This window comes from Oxyura jamaicensis, chromosome 1, assembly GCF_011077185.1.
Source record: "Oxyura jamaicensis isolate SHBP4307 breed ruddy duck chromosome 1, BPBGC_Ojam_1.0, whole genome shotgun sequence".
In the NCBI taxonomy this organism is placed as follows: Eukaryota; Metazoa; Chordata; class Aves; order Anseriformes; family Anatidae; genus Oxyura; species Oxyura jamaicensis.
In genome coordinates this window covers 81,045,509-81,062,845 of record NC_048893.1, presented here as the reverse complement: position 1 = coordinate 81,062,845, position 17,337 = coordinate 81,045,509, and the positions used below count along the sequence as shown (strand labels likewise).

The 17,337-nt window shown below is 55.9% G+C and overlaps 1 protein-coding gene across 2 annotated transcripts; it reads right to left on the bottom strand.

The window, feature by feature from the left end:
* Window positions 1–255: 255 nt before the first annotated feature.
* Window positions 256–16,493, bottom strand: PIANP (PILR alpha associated neural protein). Of its 2 annotated transcripts, none has more exons than XM_035313998.1 (6): window positions 16,103–16,493; window positions 9,929–9,998; window positions 9,213–9,778; window positions 8,986–9,067; window positions 8,605–8,832; window positions 256–896 (listed from the first exon to the last, which is right to left on the bottom strand). In XM_035313998.1, exons 2-6 carry the CDS (start codon window positions 9,943–9,945, stop codon window positions 890–892), a joined length of 900 nt encoding a protein of 299 aa, XP_035169889.1. In that variant the 5' UTR covers window positions 9,946–9,998; window positions 16,103–16,493; the 3' UTR covers window positions 256–889. The 2 variants fall into 2 exon arrangements, with proteins under 2 accessions (XP_035169889.1, XP_035169882.1); XM_035313991.1 differs by lacking the exon at window positions 256–896 and adding an exon at window positions 4,228–8,421.
* Window positions 16,494–17,337: the final 844 nt, after the last annotated feature.

The following is a 17,337-nucleotide window of genomic DNA, read 5'->3' as shown; positions in this document are numbered from 1 at the left end:
CCTCACCGTCCGGCTGCACTGACTGGCAATCTCAGCAGAGGACTGGAGCACGACCTTGATGTGAGCCGCAACACCCGCAGCGGGTGTCAGCTCCGGATCAAGGCTGAGGCAGGCAGGGGAGGATCGTGCTGCTGCTCCCAAGATAACTGCAAGGACCGGGGAAGCTGGGTGAGTGCTCAGCCTAAACAACGGCTTCAGGTTCAGGGTTGTGATCATACTCAAATTAATTTCAAATAAGCACAGTAACACGAGGAGTAATTTGCATAAGGCGTCACATGGAATTGCATGCAATTTTGCATATTTAAACAAAACACAGCAAAGCACATTTCGGGCGGGTACATGAAATCATTTGTGAAGCGAACTGTACAGAGAAATGATGTATAGTTACCACAGAAGAAGAAAACAAATGGCAGCAACCGCCCAGGATGTGAAGTCAGCTCAGACATTGGGAAACACCAGCCTCTTCCACCATCCTGACAGACGCTTGGATTCCCGTTACCATCACGTTAGCAGGCTCTACTTCAGCAGGCAGTCGCACCTCTGGTGCTGAGGACGGTGCTCACTGCATCACGACACTACTCACCCTTTCACATTTATATCCTTGGCTTCTTCTTTGCAAAATGCTCTCCTCATGTGTCATTCTGTTCGGGCTTCCTCATGCATTCATCGCTGAGTCTGAGAGGCTCTCCTCTCAGCATATGCCACTCCAGGTGGTGCTGTTCTTGCTCTTTAGCTCTAAAGGCCAGAGGCCCATATACCAGCACTGTGAGCCCAAGGGCTGCTGCTGACAGCCTCAACTTTGGTGGTCTCCGTGCTGTGTGAATTCAGAACTCCATCCCCACAGTTCATTTCTTGGTGTCCCTCTAAGTCCGATGACATGGCCTCCACCTCAGCTCCTGGAAAATGATAACCAAGCAATTAACATCAGGAAAGGAAGACGACAAGAAAAGGAAACAACATGGGAATGCATCATGGTACTGCCTGAGCATCAAACTACTGTCACCAGAGCCCTGCCAGAGGCACTGTTATTATCCTCAGTCACCACTTCGTCCCAGCCCTCCTGTAAGTAGCAGGTACCATGGGAAAATCTGTCTCTTCCTCATCAGCTGCGCTCAGATTTAGTGCACCATGGTTTTTAGATAGCCACAAGTAAGTTGGCCAACATGAGTAGCTACAAGAAAATAACATTTGGCTATAGGTCAGTCTTTTGGTCCTCAGTTTTGCTATGGATGTCCTGATGCTTGGTGTAAGAGCAGTCTCATTATAAAGGAGGGAATAACGCCTCTCTACCACCTCTGACAGTTCCTGCTGCGTATCCACAAACACAGGGTAATGCTGAGCACAGCCTCGGACCTCATCTGCGTGATGTTCACTCACATGCAGTATGTCACACGTGAATGAAATCTGTAAGGCAGAAAAAGGCATCAGAAGGAAACCATTTCAGGCTTAAATAACTCATCCTGGTGTTGTCAAATGGCTCTGAGTCAATCTAATGGCACTGGAGCAAGCCTCCGCTGCAGGTGTGAACACACTCAACCAAACCTGCACGTGTTAACAGTGCACTAACATGTCCAGATTGATTTCCCTGATGCTAGCAGAGGACACCCATCAGACTGTCCCTTGATTTAGGAGGAGCTCACAAAGATCCTACTGTCTTGGTCACTTTACCAAGGCTCAGATGGTACCTGAGAGAATCACGATGCTTGTCCAGGCACTTTTCTTGGACAAACTAACAGGGAAACCAACCAGCTCTCCAGCCAGGCTGTAATGCAAATTTGATCAGTGCATGCCATAGACATCAAGCTATGTTCTCCTGACATTCAGAAAATGAGTCACCCCAGGCTTGCTCGTTTGTTGAACCTTCATGGTATATCCAGCCCTTGACAAAGCCTGGACTTCAAGCTAGACTGGCTGCCCTAGAGTGACTGTCCTCCAGGTACTGGAGCTCTAACTAAGAGCCACAGAGATGCAAGACAGGTCCCTGGAGCAGGGACTGGAATTTGTTTCCCTGCCAGATCCCTTGTGGGGATTGATCTGAAGTTGAAGATGGTTTTGCTTGTATTCCGGTCACTCCCTGAGAAAGATGGGCTTTGGATCAATGTGGAATGCGCCACTGAATGGCCTATTATTCACCAAGTGAAATGTGCACTCAGAGACACAGCAGCCCTTGATAAAGATTCAGCTCTGCCTCCGAGGTTCAAAGCAGGAGCAAACCAAGGGAACCACTCAGCTCTTTTACATGACACTAAAATGAGCTTGTTTCAGGGTCATTCTTCAAGGCAACCTTAAGTTGTGCGTTGCTCCTAATTAAATTGCCATCTGCACGGCCACATCCCTTTAGCTAGGCGAGGAGACACCTCTACCTTAAGCTGATCGTCCCCTCTGCTGCCATGCCCAGTCCGTACGGTAGGCCTGAGGAGGACAGCGATGCCCAACACCTCCACGAGTGCTTTCCCACTGCTACCCTCATGCTCATAACACTGGGCCAGTTGTCTCACAGGGCATGCTATGAAGGCATTACCACAAAGCAGTGGTAAGCAGCATGATAGCCCCACAGGGAAGAGCAGCACAGAGCGTGTAGGGGCCGCACTCGCAGCCCCAGGTCTGCAGAAGTTCCCTGAGCAGGGGAGGCAAGCGAGTACTGTAGCTCACCACCAGCTCCATACATTGACAGGCGCTGCCAGCAGGCCATTACCTTAGTTTTTCATGTTTGTTTGTTTTAAATATAATGGGACAATTTATTGCAGGTTACAGAAAGTGTTCAGCTGGAGGGAATCCCAGCTTTGGGAGCTGTTTTCGTAATGTGTTTCCGAGGTACTCGGTAAATCTCAGTGCTCAGCAATACCTCATGCTTGGTTTCTGACCCCTTTCGGGGGGGCTTTCGTGTGTCTTGATGTGCAGTTCTTAGGTGTTCTTCTTTGATTTATCTGATCGCATCCATTCCTCCCATCTCCACTGCCCCGTGTTCAGCATGCAGCTCCCCCTCCTAGCTCCCCATCAGTGAGCAAGGTGCTGGGGAAGGAGGCAGGGCTGGGAGCAGGCTGGAAGGGTGGGAAGTCAAAGCGAGCAGGTGGGCAAGAACCACGTCGTGGGAAGTGTTGGTGAGAAGGGACTAGACCAGGGAGTCAGTGCTTCAGGAGATCAGAAGAAAAAGGATCACCTCGTGGAAAAGGAAAGGAAGGTTTCACTGAGTGTCTGTAGCCTCAGCCTCTGTGGAGAGGGCACTGGAGAAAACGCATCTGCTGACAGAGAAGCCAGCAGGAAGGGATGAAGCACTGGCTGGAAGCAGCTGAGGTTTACGCAAGACATTTCAGTGCGCTGACAAGTCTGTGAGCCTGTAATGTCAGCACAGTGAGAATCTCTCACCCCTTCAGCCGCATCTCCCCAGCCTGCCCAGCCCCACAGCCTCCTGGTGCAGGGGATGAGAGAGGCTCAGCCTGGGGGGCGGCGAGCAGCCCACTAAAGCAGCAGGGCTGAAGGGACTCCCTCCTCCCACCCTCGGCACGGGGGCAGCAGGGGTGCCGCTCACGTGAGCACAGACACCGGGACAGCCGGGAGGGAGCCCTTCGGAGGTGCCACCAGCGCTGCTGTGGTCTCCAGCACCCCCCTCCTTGCCCACCCCAGCACCGATCACTGACGGAGCTGGTGAAGTGGGGGAGTCGTAGGAGACAGAGGATGCTTAATTACAGAGCAGCCCTGGAAACTAGCAACAGCAGCGGCACTGTGGCCAGGAGGGGAGGCAGCAGGGCTGTAAATAGAAATTGCGGAGGCAGCCGCGGGGAACAGAGTGAGGGAGGCTTCTGCTCCAGCATCTCTCCGTCTCTCTCCAGCTTCTCTCACCTCTCACAGCCACCCTGGCTCCCAGCACAGATCAGCATGTGACAAGCAGCCCCAAAGCATGGCTGGGAGGCAGCAGCTCCGGTGCAAAAACAGCCACTCGGGGCTGAGAAGTGGGTGTGCAAAGCCCCTGCGGCTTCCTTGAGCAAAGGAGAGCTCCTGTGGAAATCTGTGAGGAGGGCTGACAGGCCTCTTTGGCCACTAAGGAAACCAGGGTGAGATGGACACGTGGCCAAATAGCCCTGACCACCTCCCCCTCCCCCGGGAGAAGGCCGTAGGATGGCAGATAGGTGAGTCCCCATCCCACTGGGGTCTGCCCAGGGCAAAGACCCTCTCTCCCCACCCCTGGCACCTCCATTATGGCCTCTTCCACAGCAGCGAGAGCTCTGCTTTCAGTATTTTGCAAAGGTTTATTTAAAAATGTTGAAACTAACATCCCACAAGAATTGAATATTTCACCACAAGGAGAAGAGAAATCCTACAAAAATATATATCACAGCGCACAAGGGCAGGGGAGGGGGGGAGCGAGACCAAGCGGGAAGCAGGAGGGAGGATGGAGAGATGGAGCTGCGGCAGAACAAGACCAAATGGCAGAGAGAGAACAAGAGAGGAGAGAGGAGAGCGAAACAGCAGGAGGGGAGAGAGAGCCGGGAGGGAGACCATGGTACAAGATGGGAGCAGGGAGTGGGAGAGGGAAAACAACAGGAAAGAAGGGATGGAGAGCTGTCAGACAGTGAAAGAAGGGGGTCCCCTCTATTGTCTTGACAAGGTAGGGCCAGGACTACAGTGAGACATCAGCTGGGGCATGGTCAGGGAGCTGGAGTTTGGCCCAGGGCTTTTGTGCTGCAGGACTCGTCTCTAAGGCTGTGCCATAGGCGTGTTTTTCAGAGTGAAAACCAAAACCACAGTTTAAGTCAGACCAATCCGAAGGTGATCATGTTTTCATTTGAGAATGTGTGGGAAGTGAACAAAAAGCTCCTTTCCAAGCATTTTTCCTTAGCAGGAAAGGGAGGGGAGGGGGCTGAAAGGGCCAGATTTACAAGGGCACTTAGGTGCCACAGAGGAAGAGGTAGATAGCCCTCTCTGAAGCCCTGGAACTCTTGGCTGGATGTGTCGCTGTAAACTGGACTGGAGGAGAGGTGTGGAAGCACACGGCTGAGCTCTGTTCCCTTGCCTACCCATCATGAGCAACCAGATCGGGAAGCCCAAACAGGATTTGTCCTTGCGGTCACGTCACTGTTGGGTAAACAGGGAGAGAGAGAGAGAGACTCAGGTTCCTGCTCCAACACAATGCAGGGTGGAGGGGAGGGATTGTCCCCCAGGCCTTCCCTCCTTCCCACTGTGCCCACAGGGAGACCAGCCTTTTGTTAACAAAACCACGTCCCTTGAGGAGTTTGCACAGACACAGTTGCTCGGCCCACCCAGATATTTTCTGCTAATTGGCCAGCAATGTTGGACAGGCTCAGCCCAAGCCTACAGACATTTGCAGAAGTTTTCCCTACACACCTTTCTCTCTGTTAAAATTTCCACTGGAAAAAAAAAAATAAAAAAATAACCCAGATCTTTTTCCTCCAGTCAGCTGGAAGACGGAGAAACCTGCAGGTTGTGACTGAGGAGGTGCTGGCCTCTGCCCTGGCTTTGTACCTGGTGCTGTCAACCACTCCATGCTTGCAGCTCACAGAACACGATCTTGGACCAGGCAGGCTCCGTTCTGCATCGGGAAAGATGGTTTATAAGGCTCCCACCATGGAGAAAACAGATCCAGTGAGATTGTTTATTGACTGGAAGAAGCTTATGTGGCCAAACATGTTTTGAACGTTTTACTCCAGGGACAGAACGTAGCAGTGAAAGTTTGGGCAGGACAATGAAGCTGTTTCCCATATCTAACCTGTTTCAAGTGAGAGAGCGCACGACTGTCATAAAAATGTTTGACTAGAAAAATTGGTGTTGGAAAAGATGTTCAGCGTATCGAAGCCTCTGTCATTGTAAGAGTTTTCTCTACTGCATTTCCCATCTTCCCTCTTGCCACAACATCCATGAAAGGTTTCATTCCTTGGAGGTACTTTCATTACTTGGAGGTAACAAGAGCAGAGACACGTTAAAGGAAAACAAACGAACAAGCAAACAGAAACAACACTTAAATCTGATGTGTTTGCAGAGTTTACAAAGGCCTGGCCAGCAGAGCACAGGGCTTCCCTGCAGCAAGTATTGGAAAATGTTTTCACTACACCCCCTGCAGTGCCCTGCCACTTTCTTGCAGACCTTCTCTCCACACAGCGTGTGCAAAGGGAAAGTCCCAGGACAGCCCTTGAAGTGGTAGCGTCTAAACTCTGGCCTCATTTCAACAAGCGCTATTGATCAAAGAGCAATCTAATTAATCCAGTCTGGAAGATTACTTAAACCAGTTTGAGGCGTTATATTGTAAACTGCCCACCGTAACCAATCCAGCCCTGTGCAGACCGTGTGCAGATGTCCATCTCCATCCCTGGTTGTGCCAGCGTGAGTGAGAACAGCCCCCGACCTGCCCTCAGCTGGCAGGGGTGGTGCTGAGGGGGGCCGTGGGCAGGAGCAGCCATCTGCCCCCTTGTTTGTCCATCCACAGCTTGAACGTCCACCAAAGCCTTGAGAGGGGCCTCAGTAAGGAAAAGGCTCAGTAACAGATTGATTTACAGTAAAGCAATAATGTCCCCTGCTGTGAGCAGAGACCGAACCTGTGCTTAGACTGGAGACCTCCAGAGTCCTTTTCCACCTACATCTTTCAGCCATTCTGTGCTTCTAATAAGCCGATAATTTTATTTGACCTGTCATTTTCTCCAAATCTCTACTGTTTTCTGCGAAGCTTACTGTAATTTACACTCTCATTTAAATGTCCTTCAAGGTGAGTCAGGTGGGACCTGAGATCACCAGCAGATCATCTGGGTAAATGGGCAGAACCAGGCCTCGTAGGGAACTCCATGTGCTTTGTTCTATAAAGAATATGCTTTTGCTACAGAGATAAAGGGCGAAAGGCTATTTCCTGTTCTCTGGGATGACAGATAAATTTTTGTCAAAGACCTTGTATGGTGCACTACAGCCTTCAAATTGTGGGCGAGTTTCCCATCTCTGGACACTATCAGCCCAGCAGCTGAAGGTGTTTGTATACCATAGGGGTGACCTTACCTAAGTCAGCATCATTTCAGTTCAGTGGCTGTCAGCATGGGTTTGTGAATTTCTTTGAAGGTGTCCACAAAAGCCAAGAGAGGGCAACTATTGTCGTTGTCAATGTACCGTCATGGAAACTGGCCTCCCTGCCTGGTTGCGGCCCCTCTCTCATGCCCTTGGCAAGTGTTGTCTCACGGGGCATTTCAGGAGAAACCTACCAGCAGTACACTGCAACCCTCCAAGCGCTCCCGAGGTTATCTATAAATTGCTCTTTGCCATCCTAGGCAAACAGTCATCTCAGCTGCTTGTTGCCTGTGACAGGACTGTCCGAAAGCAATTCCCTACCCCAGCCCAGCCAAACTCATGTTCCTTGTGCCCAGCTATATCTGCTTGTGACGCTTTTAGCTGCTTCAGCAGTATCTCAATGGACAGGACACTTGCTAAATGATGTTATGGGCAGAAGGTTTCACCAATGATTTTCTAAAGAACACCTCCATAGAGTAGAGAGAAAACCTTGATGAAGTAGACTAAGGGGGTGGAAAGGGACAGCGAGGAGGCTTCCAAGAGATCAAAACATTTGGAAAGCTAAAGGAACTTCTTCCAACCTTAACTGGCAAGAAAGGAGGGGAGGAGGAACAGAGAGAAAAAAACAGAAACATTGGGGACTGGGAGATGAAAGATACAAGCTGAAGACAGAAAACAGAGGGGTGTTAGGCAGAAAGAAGATGGGGAGATATGAATATTAAAGGCAGGGCAATGCTTCCTTCAAGGAGTTGTGTTGCTGAGGGGGGTCAGGTGCTATGTAAGCCTCTTCCCACGATTCACCCACTCCCAGGACCCTCGGGAAAGCCAAGACCTTGGGAACAGAAGGACCTGCCATCACCTGAGCCCTGGCTCGGGGTGACCGAACCCCAGCAGGCATCGCTGCAGCCACTGAACTCCAGACGTTCACGTCAAAGCACACAACATGGAAAGGGACACACAGAGGGGCTCGGGCCCACGGGGACAGGGGTACGCCTTTCCACCTCGCCTACCCCCGACGTCAGGCATGCACTGGTGGGAGAGTCACGGAAGTCAAAGAGTGCGTGTGCGTGTGTGCGAGGACAGGGGCAGGGCAGGCTACGACTTCACACCAGCGACAGCCGCCTTCCCTCCCACCATCCTGCTCGCTCATCCTCCTGCCCTGCTCGGGGGGGTCCCCAACCTTCCCCCCGCAGGACACTAGCGAGGCCCGGCTCGTCCGTTTGCCCAGGCACGTCCCGGTGGAGTTAGTTAACAACGGTGGCAGCGGGCCGTGGCACAAGGAGATTGTTTTGTTTTGTTTTGTTTGGTTTTTCCTGGGGTAGCAGAGGCGGCAGAAGTGTGGGCTCCCCGGCTGTGACAGGAGGGTGGGGGAGCCAGCTCTGCTTCTCCCGTGTGCATCACAGGTTCACCAGTGGGATTCTGGGGGGAAAAGGGAATCGGAAAAGAATTAGAGACGGGTGCTCACGCTGCCCCGGCGTCCCCACTAGCCAGCCAGCCTTGTGTGGGCCCTCCTCAGAAGGTTGAGCTGCCTTGCCCACCCCTAGCCTGCTGTTCCTCTGCCCCCTGCCACCCCACGGCTCCCTGGCTCCCCGGCGGACTCACCGGTTGAGCTGGAAGGCAGTGCTTTTCCCGTGGCCCCCCAGTTTCTCCGCACCCTCCTGCCCATGTCTGGGTTCCTCCGCCTCGGGCGTGGGGGTCAGGGAGTCGCCGTAGGGCCCCAGGATGCTGACGGTGGTGGGGGACAGGTCCGTGAGGGGCTGCTGGCTCTCCTGCTGCCTCCCACCGCTCTGCTGCCCGGAGTGGCGCCGGCGCTTCTGATTGCGGTCCCAGCTTTGGAGAGAAGAGCGGCAAGGCGATGAGTGCCCCTTGCACCCGTGGGTCAAATGCCTTCTCCGGTGCCCAAGCCCACAGTCCTTGTGCCTACCGGCATGGCTTCAGAGCACCGCTACGGAACAATCCCAATTGGCCCCGTGCCCCACTCACCAGAACTTGAATATGATGCCGGTGGCAACCAGGACAATGATGATAGAGATGGTGATCGTGACGTAGAGCTGGGGGTCCACACCTGTGAGGCAGAGGGGATAGGGGCAGTGTGACAGCCGCCCCCATCAGACCCCAGAGAGCAGCAGCGCAAGTGCTGGGGCAATGACAAGTTTTGCAGAAGGAGCTGCTGCAAGGACAGGGCTGGGAGAAGCACAATGCAGACCTACCTTCCCCCCGGGGCCCAAACAGGAACGGCCGTAGGGTGGCCGGGGTCTCGCGGAGGTTGAGCCCCGCGTTGTGCAGCAGCGAGTGGGAGTTGGGCTGCGCCGTCGCCATGCCCCGCGGTGAAACGAAGGTGTAGCCCAGCGGTGGGAAGCCCGGGTTGGCTGAGTTGGCGTCCCCTCCGTCCTCATCCGACACCGTGGGGCCCCACACGATGGCCCAGGGGTACTGGGAGGAGGGCATGCCATCCTCGAAACCAGAGGGGGTGGCGGGCCGGGCCCCCGCTGCCTGGCGCCTCAGCCGCACGGCGTGGCGCAGGTCCCCACCCCGGGGGGACAGGGCCCGCTGGCGCGGCACCGCGAGGCGCAAATCCCGCTCCGGCAGCGAGGTCCTGTCCCAGATGCAAATGGGCCGGTGGGCGGAGGGACTCCGACGAGCACAGAGAGGCCGGGTGGCCACGGGGCTGCGAGGGCGCAGGGACCAGGCGGCGGGCGGAGGGACAGCTGAGACCAGGAGGAGGAAGTGCCATAGCTGCAGCGAGTGGATGGAGGAGGCCAGGAGAGGCATCCTGCTGCAGGAGGAGGAGGAGGAGGAAGAGCGCATTATCCGGACGTCCCTCCTGCTGGGAAGGCCCGTCGTGGAGCAGCCGACAGCAGCCTGCTGCCCACATGCCTTCCTCCTTCCCGCATCGCTGGCAGGCGCGGGGGGGCTGTGAACCTACCAGGCACCAGGCTCCATCGCAGATGCAACAGCGCCTCGTCACTCGGCGAGGTCTCGCCTCATGCTCCTCACTGGGAGGCAAGAGAGAGAGCTTGAGCTGCGTCTGGACCTCGTGGCCATCGCTCCCTCCCCGCTGCTGGTGCCAGCCCCGGCAGGCAGAGCGAGGCAGAGCATGCACATGCACCCATTCCCCTGCCCGGGGCTGCTCCCCCCAGCCCACAGAAACACGCTCGCTAGCAAATACACCGGGGAGAAGTGAGCCGCCCCTGGAGTACACGTGCGGAGACGCGTGCACAGACTCCCGGGGGACTCTCCTGTCTGAGGGCCGAGGGAGGGATTCGGCGTCTTTGTTTGCTTATCGCTAGAACAAGTTGGAATCTTAATTCTTGTGTTTATTTATAGTGCGGAGCGTGTAATCCATTTATTAAAAAGGAGCCTCTTCATTGTCTGCCGGGGTGAGGGAGTGAGAGGGGAAGCTCGCAGAGTGATAAACCGAGAAGATTGGGAAAAAGAGAGAGTGAATCAGCCAGAAAAGTCCAGCCTTACTAAGGAACTTAAGAGCAAAAACGTACCTATCAAATATTTAGCATTTACTTTCCTCTTCGCTAACACGGAATTACCTTTCCATGTTCCTTACCCGAGTATCCTCTGCAAGGTCCCATCCCTCCCCTCCTCCCCCGCCTCTCCCACCAGCAATCCCAAAAACCCAGCAGCGCTGGGCAGCAGCAGTGGCACGGAGCAAGGGCCGGCACCCCGGCAGGATTTCAGCACCGGCCACACGCCGCCCTCCGGCATCATCCTGACGGCAGCGCGGCTGCCCTTCATGCTGCCTGCCCCTTCCCTCGGCAGCACGTGGCGCAGCGCCAGCCCTTCCCCACTGAGCTGCTGTGTACCTGACCTGGGATTTGCTCCACAACAAAGACCTCACGCACACATGGGAAAAAATCATTCAAGACATCCAGCCTGCTCCTTCATTGTGAAGGGGAGGCGTGAGCACCGACATCCCACATTCGTGCCCTCATGCCGCTGTGGGGCGTGGAAAAGGGGGTGCTTGGCCATGGGGGCTAAGGAGGGAGTCAACACGGAGACGAAACACCCTGCACCTCCAGCCCTGAGCCTACCACGCTGTGTCTTGATGCTCCCAAGGAGTAATAGCCATCCCCCTGCTGGGTCCATGTCGTCTGGTGATGCTGCAGCCCCTCCTGAGGAGCAGGTCTTCCTCTTGCAGCCCCCTGCTTGCCGTGGGCTGGGGGGGGCTCGCGCCCCATGACGTGCACCTGAGGAGAGGGGCTGGGAGGAAGGACACCCAGGAGCAAGCCACTGTCTGGCTCCTGCTGCATTAACTGGGGATATTTTTAGTTTCCTTCTGTTAAATATTTAAACAAAGTTCACAGGAAAAAAGGAATTGTCGGCTAATGTGCCCTGCCCTTCCCTCCGGGGCAAGATCAGTCTCTGGAGAGATCCTGAGATGAAGATGAGGAGAAAAGAGCAGCTATTCTCAGCATTTCTTTGTACTTTGCTCCTGAACCTCTAAGCCTTAGAGGGGACTCGTATTAAAATGCAGCTCTGCAGAGAGCCAGCAGAATGGAGCAAGTTTCTTCCAAAGCCAGAGGCTCCCTTGCGCTGGCAAGATCTTGGCCATCTGGATTATAATCACGATGCTGTGGAAGATCACGTCTGGCAAGACAAAAATCTGTGACAGATTTTCTTTTGGACCTTGGAAAGGCAGGGAATCCCAAGCGTCGTGGATCCCTCTCCATGTGAGTCCCCAGGCTAGGGTGCACGCAAAGCATCCGGATGATTTCAAGGTGGCCTGGAGTGCCTGGGGCCATGGGTGGGACTCGGGAGTAGCTCCTGGTGATGAAGAGCCATGCTCTGCAACCACATTATCAGCTAACAGCCCTGGTCTTTGGAGGGTGCATGTGTGATTTTTGCCTCAAGCAATAGGAGATGTGAATCCGGGCAGTACCACTGCAGAAGCAGAAATTGCTGTACTGCTTGGCTGTATTTGTGCACTCCAAGAGAGCACCCAGGACCAAGCATTCCCAGGGTCTAAAGCCTGGGAATAAGGATCCCTACAGAGCCAAGTTGTGCTTGCTTTAACACCCAGAAACCTGAATTTCAGCCCTAGGGAGCAGGTCATGGCTGTTACTGGACCAGAGGGGTAAGGGTGAGCCCAGCACTGGCCCCCTCCTGAACACAGACCGCTGTGACGGTGAGAGGCTGGAAGCTGGGTGCAAGCCTCAGACCTAAGGCACCCTTGTGCACAGATCCCACTGCAGGCAGTGAAAAGAAGGTGAATCCTGGAGGCTCTACCCCAAAAGCAGCTCCAGATGAGTGCAGAACATGATATCAGTCGATGCCAGTCCACACATTCCGGTTTGTTAATGGTATTGGGGACAGAGACTGAGTGTGCCCTGGCACAAGCACAGCCAGGTGTCTTTTGTGGAGGAGCACAGAGGTGTCTCCTGTAGCATGAGTACCATGAGAGCAAAGGAGCAGGAGCTCCAGCTGATCTGCCGGCCAGCAAGGGCTAGACCCCACTGCACATGGAGTACCAATGCTCAGAGCACAGCATGGACATACATCCCTGTGGCTTACCAGCACAGCAGCAGATAAAACATGTCTGGGGTACTCTGCAGTTAGCTGCTGGCAGTAGGAATTGTGTCCTGGGCACAAATGCTGTTGTGCTTGAGGGCAAGCACAGAGAATGCGCTTGATTCAGCTCTGTATCCCATTGTGGGTGTTGAATAAAAGAGTAGATCTTCAGAGAGGAGGAGAGGGCTCAAATAGTCTCACTGCCTGGAGGTATGAGTCCCAGTATCGTCGCACCTTACGCCACTCAGGAGGCTGTTGTGTGCCAGAGCAGAGAGACTGGATTTCAGCACCAGTACTGCCTGGCACGGCTTTTGCTTTCAGGTCCATCTCCCAGGTCTAATTGTGATAAAAAATGGGCAGAGCTGGTCCCAGGGTCCAAAGATGGACCTGTGTGCTTTCACTCTAGGTACAGGGCCTTCATTGCAGCGTTCCAGTGTCCTGTTATGCACAGATGACAGAGAGTGAATGACAAAGCTATTTCCCCGGGGCACTTCACTGAGCTCAGTTTGCGAATCTTGGTGCTTGGAAGCTGGGAGGAGGAATTACATTGCTCGTTGCTATTGCATATGGACCCCACTACAGGGCCAGACCACAGACCTGGGGCTATTCTGTTAGGAGCTGCTCTCACTGAATTTTCCCCAGTCAGTGACCCAGCCATGCTTCCTCCCTCTTGGTAAGTCTCCTGCAGCCCAGACCCACTGCTGCTGGGATGTGAGAAAACAGATCTCAGCAGCCATGCCCCAAAGCACGCACGCCACTCCTCCAAGGGGAATGGGAACCTACATCCTAACTACTGTCTGGGAGCAGAGCCGGCTGCATGCCTGCTCTGAGCAGGAAGCACAGGCTGAACCGCAGAAGTGACGTCCTGAACTCTGGAGTTCAGGTGCTACTCTGCCTGGTGAAGCCCTGGGATTCATGGGGGATAACTCCTACATGTCCAGGACTCTAGTATGCAGTGGTCCCCAAGAGAAATCTTACTGAAATATGGAAGTTATCACCGGAATAAAGGAGCTGAGGTGCCAGCCGCGTGCAGGCAATACCCATGCTGTAGCTCCCTCACATCAAATGCAATCTGTAACCTTCTGTTACAAAATGCTGAAGTTTGACAAATTCAAATGAGGAACAATACTATTAATAAAGAGGGTCACACACTAGTACAATTTACCCAGGGAGGCGGTGTATTCCCTCCTGCCCGAAGCCTTTACACGGCTGTATTTCTCAAAGAGACGCCGTAGTTCAATCAGAGGTTATGGGTTTGACGCAGGAAATGAAATTGGTGAAATTTTCTGGCCTGTGCAATGCTGTAGGTCAGACTAGATGATCAAAACGGTCCCCCTGGCCTTAAAATCTGAGAATCTCGCAGCTTTCTTGATGCTTAGCAGAGATCAGCTCTGACCGGAGAGCAATTGGGCGAAGCCGAGCACACGCAGGACGTGTCAGCGAGAAGCGGCTAGCCTCCTTCCACCTGGGGATGGGGAGAGAGTTGCACCCGATTCTGCCTGGCTCGGCTGGCAGACGATGATCTATCTGTATTTCTGTAGCATCTCGGGCTTGACTGCTGTGATACTATGCCTCTAGGAATGGAGCCGTCTGCTCTCTGAGCGCTCCAGCTAGTTCGGAATGCAGCAGTCTGTTTGCTCAGCCACTCAATCTGCCGGGAATGCATCACCGTGCCTCTCTGCACCCCACACCGGCCCTCCTGCGAGCACAGAGTCCAGCTCAAGGTCTCCAGCCCAGTATTCAAAGCCCAGCATGGGACAGGCCCCGGTGACCTCAGCAATCAATCACCTCTCCTTATGCAGCGATGACCTCACATGACGGATATATTCCACTGGAACAATGAAATTGCCAACCAGTTTGGGTAGAGGGGGAAGGGATGGAAGAAGGGGAAAGAGGCTCATGACCCTGAGGAACAGAACATTCACAGGAGCTGGGCCAAGATTATGAAACTTACTGCCGGCTGAAATAGCGTTCGCCATTAGCAACCCCGCAGCACCGAGAGCTTCATGCAAATCCTTCCTTTGCCCAGCTCCCCCACAGCAACGATCCCACTCAAAACAGTAATAAAAAATCAAAACAAACCGGAGGGGGACCCAGCCCTCCTCGCGGAGACAGAAAGCTAGGTTGCCTGTCATTTTTAACTCCCGGCCAGCATTAAGGTGCTATGATGACAGCTACTGATAGGAGACAGCGATCCGGGACTGTGGAGCCTAGCAGCTATCTCCGAGCATCGAGCGGAGCGAGTTCAGACGCTGGCAGTGAGACCCCCCGACACCGCCTGCTGCCCCGAGCACCCCACACCTCTATTTTTCTCAGTGGCCGTGAGCATCCTGGGGTTCACAGCCCAAGCTGCAGAGATGCAGTCATCGCTGGTGTGGCAGCAGGAAGCATGAACCCCAGTGCTGATGAAAAGGAATCGTACGTCCTGCTGTATTCGGCTGGGTGGGGACAGGGAAAGGCAGGAATCCTGGAGCAGCTGCCCCAGGGAGGCAATTCTGCTGTGCTCGGGGGAGTTCAGGAGCCAGGAGCACGAAGCCAAATGCTGGTACCCCATGGTGGGAGCTGCCAAGCCCATCTGGGGAAGGAGCTCCTGCTGTGCATGGGGCTGGGGGCGACAGCTTGCAGAGCATGCTGGATTTGGGGGCTGGCAGTCTGAATGCAGTGCCTCGCGTCGGGCGCTCTCCCTGGTGTCTGAGGCTGTGAAGGTTGGTGGTAGTGCCCACAAGGACTGCCCAGGACCACGGAGGGGCCGGTGGTGATAGTGCAGGTCCTGCCTGCAGCACTCGGTGACTGCTGGCAGGAATTCCAGTGCCAGGGCACTGGGGCAAGCACCTATGAGCTGGGCATGGAAATCCTGGGCTAGGGCATAATCCAGGGCTGGAAGGGTGGCAGTGCCTGCACATTTGGACAGCTCGGTATCTAGGGAACGGGCGTGTGAACCCCAGCAGCGGTCCTCTGAGCTCAAGTCTCCCTGCATTTGGGAACTGTGAGCATGGCCCCATTCCAGCCAGCACTCTAGGATGCCGGTCCCCTGCCATCTAGTGCCTGCCTGCAATACATGTCATGAGTCTGCCAATCTTCTGCCTCCCAGTTTCCTACTGTTCCCGGGCATCCGAGTGCTTCAGGTGCTGAGTCTCCACATCCGAATTGCTCTCCCTTGTGTGTGCACCCTTGGCCGGGCGGGGGGAGGGACTGACCCCTCCGTTTCCTTTCTCCAGCTGCGCCAATTTGGCTGAAGTCGCCTTGCTCAGCAGAGGCTCCAGTGCTCCAGCACAACAGGTCTGTGATGGAGCCCGGAGCTGGAGGGCAAGAGGCAGCGATGCCTTGGACGTGCCCCCTCCTTGCCAGCCCCTCGGGCACCCCCTGCCCCAGAGCGAGAGAGGAGGGGGCGGCAGAGGGGAAGGAGAGCCGCCTGAGGAGGAGACAGAGCACCCAGATGGGGAGAGGGAAAGGAAAACGGGGGAGAAAGGACACGGGGAAGGAGACGGGGAGGGATGACTCGTAGACGGGCACGCGTCCCTCCCTGCCCCTCACCCCTGCGGCCCCATGCCCCCCCCGGGGCTGAGGCTGAACTTACCTTGCGGGGAGACGAGTGGGGCGCAGCCGGGGCGGCGGAGCGGGGGGCCGGGGGAGCAGGGCTGCCGCTGCCGGTGCCTCTCATGGCCAGGACGAAGGAAGGAGAGGAGGAGGAGAGGAGGAGGGAGAGGAGGAGGAGAAGGAGGAAGGCTCGGCGAGGCTCAGCCCTGGCTGAGGGAGAGGGAGCGAGAGATGCCTTGAAATAAACAGCTGCCGAGGACTGGTCCAGCCCCTCTTTCTCTCTCTCCGTCTCCGTCTCCCTCGCTCGCAGCCTCCCGTTAACCCCATGCCTGCTGGCACGGCCGCGGGCCGCCGCCGCCGCCCCCGAGCCCTGCTGCGGGCCGAGGGGCGCCCAAGGGGGGGGCAGCCCCGACGGGGGCAGCACCACCGGGGGGGGATGCCCCGTGCCCCGCCGCCCCCCGGCCCCTCAGCCCTTCCCCGGCGGCGGGGGGCGAGGGCTCCCCGGTGCCCCCCCCCATATCCTTCCCCCGGGGCCGCCCCGCCGGACCTGCCCGCCGCCGCCGCCGCCTCCCCGCCGCCGCTGCCCGCTCCGCGCCTCTCCCGTCGTGCCGGTTATTTCGGGCTCCTCACAGGAAGCGATTAGGTTGCCATGGAGAGAGGTGTCTCCAAGGGACCCGCCGCTCCCCCCCTCTCCCCGCCGCACGCCTACCCCCGGACGGCTCCGTCCCCCGGGGGCCCCCCTCCCCGCGACGCCCCCCGGCTCGCCCCCGCCGCCGTGCCCCTCGAGGGGGACGCCCTGCGGCCGTCCGGGGGGAACGGGGGGGCTGCGGGAGCAGGGGGGGGCTCTGCCCGGGCTGGGGGACCACCCCGCTCGGCTGAGCGCGTCTCTCCGCCGGGGATCGATGGGATGCGTCTGGGAGCGGCGGGGATGTGGCAGCGGGATTAGAGCCTGGGGGAGGCGGTGTGCCCCCGAGGGGCCGCGTGTTTCACGGGGAACGTCTCCCTCCACCATCAAGGACCGAGCCGAGTCCAAATCGGAAGGTGGCTGCCGAGCAACCCACGGGTGAGAGAAGAAAGTCAGAGGCAGAAAGACGGCTTCCACTCCAGGGACTGACATATGAGGAAGTAATTTCCTCACATCCTCAGAAACAATCAAACTTTTCATCATGAAGCGATGAGGGAAGACCGTGTCTGACCCTGGCTAAACAGCAAGGAATAGCAGAGACAGCACCGATCTATAAAGCAACCCGCCACTCCACCAGGGATGGACACTGG

Coding starts and splice junctions, on each gene's coding strand:
- PIANP (XM_035313991.1), bottom strand. Junction 8,833..8,985: donor GGCATCATATTCAAGTTCTG/GTGAGTGGGGCA, acceptor TTCTCTCCAAAG/CTGGGACCGCAATCAGAAGC. Junction 8,422..8,604: donor ACTGCCTTCCAGCTCAACCG/GTGAGTCCGCCG, acceptor TTTTCCCCCCAG/AATCCCACTGGTGAACCTGT.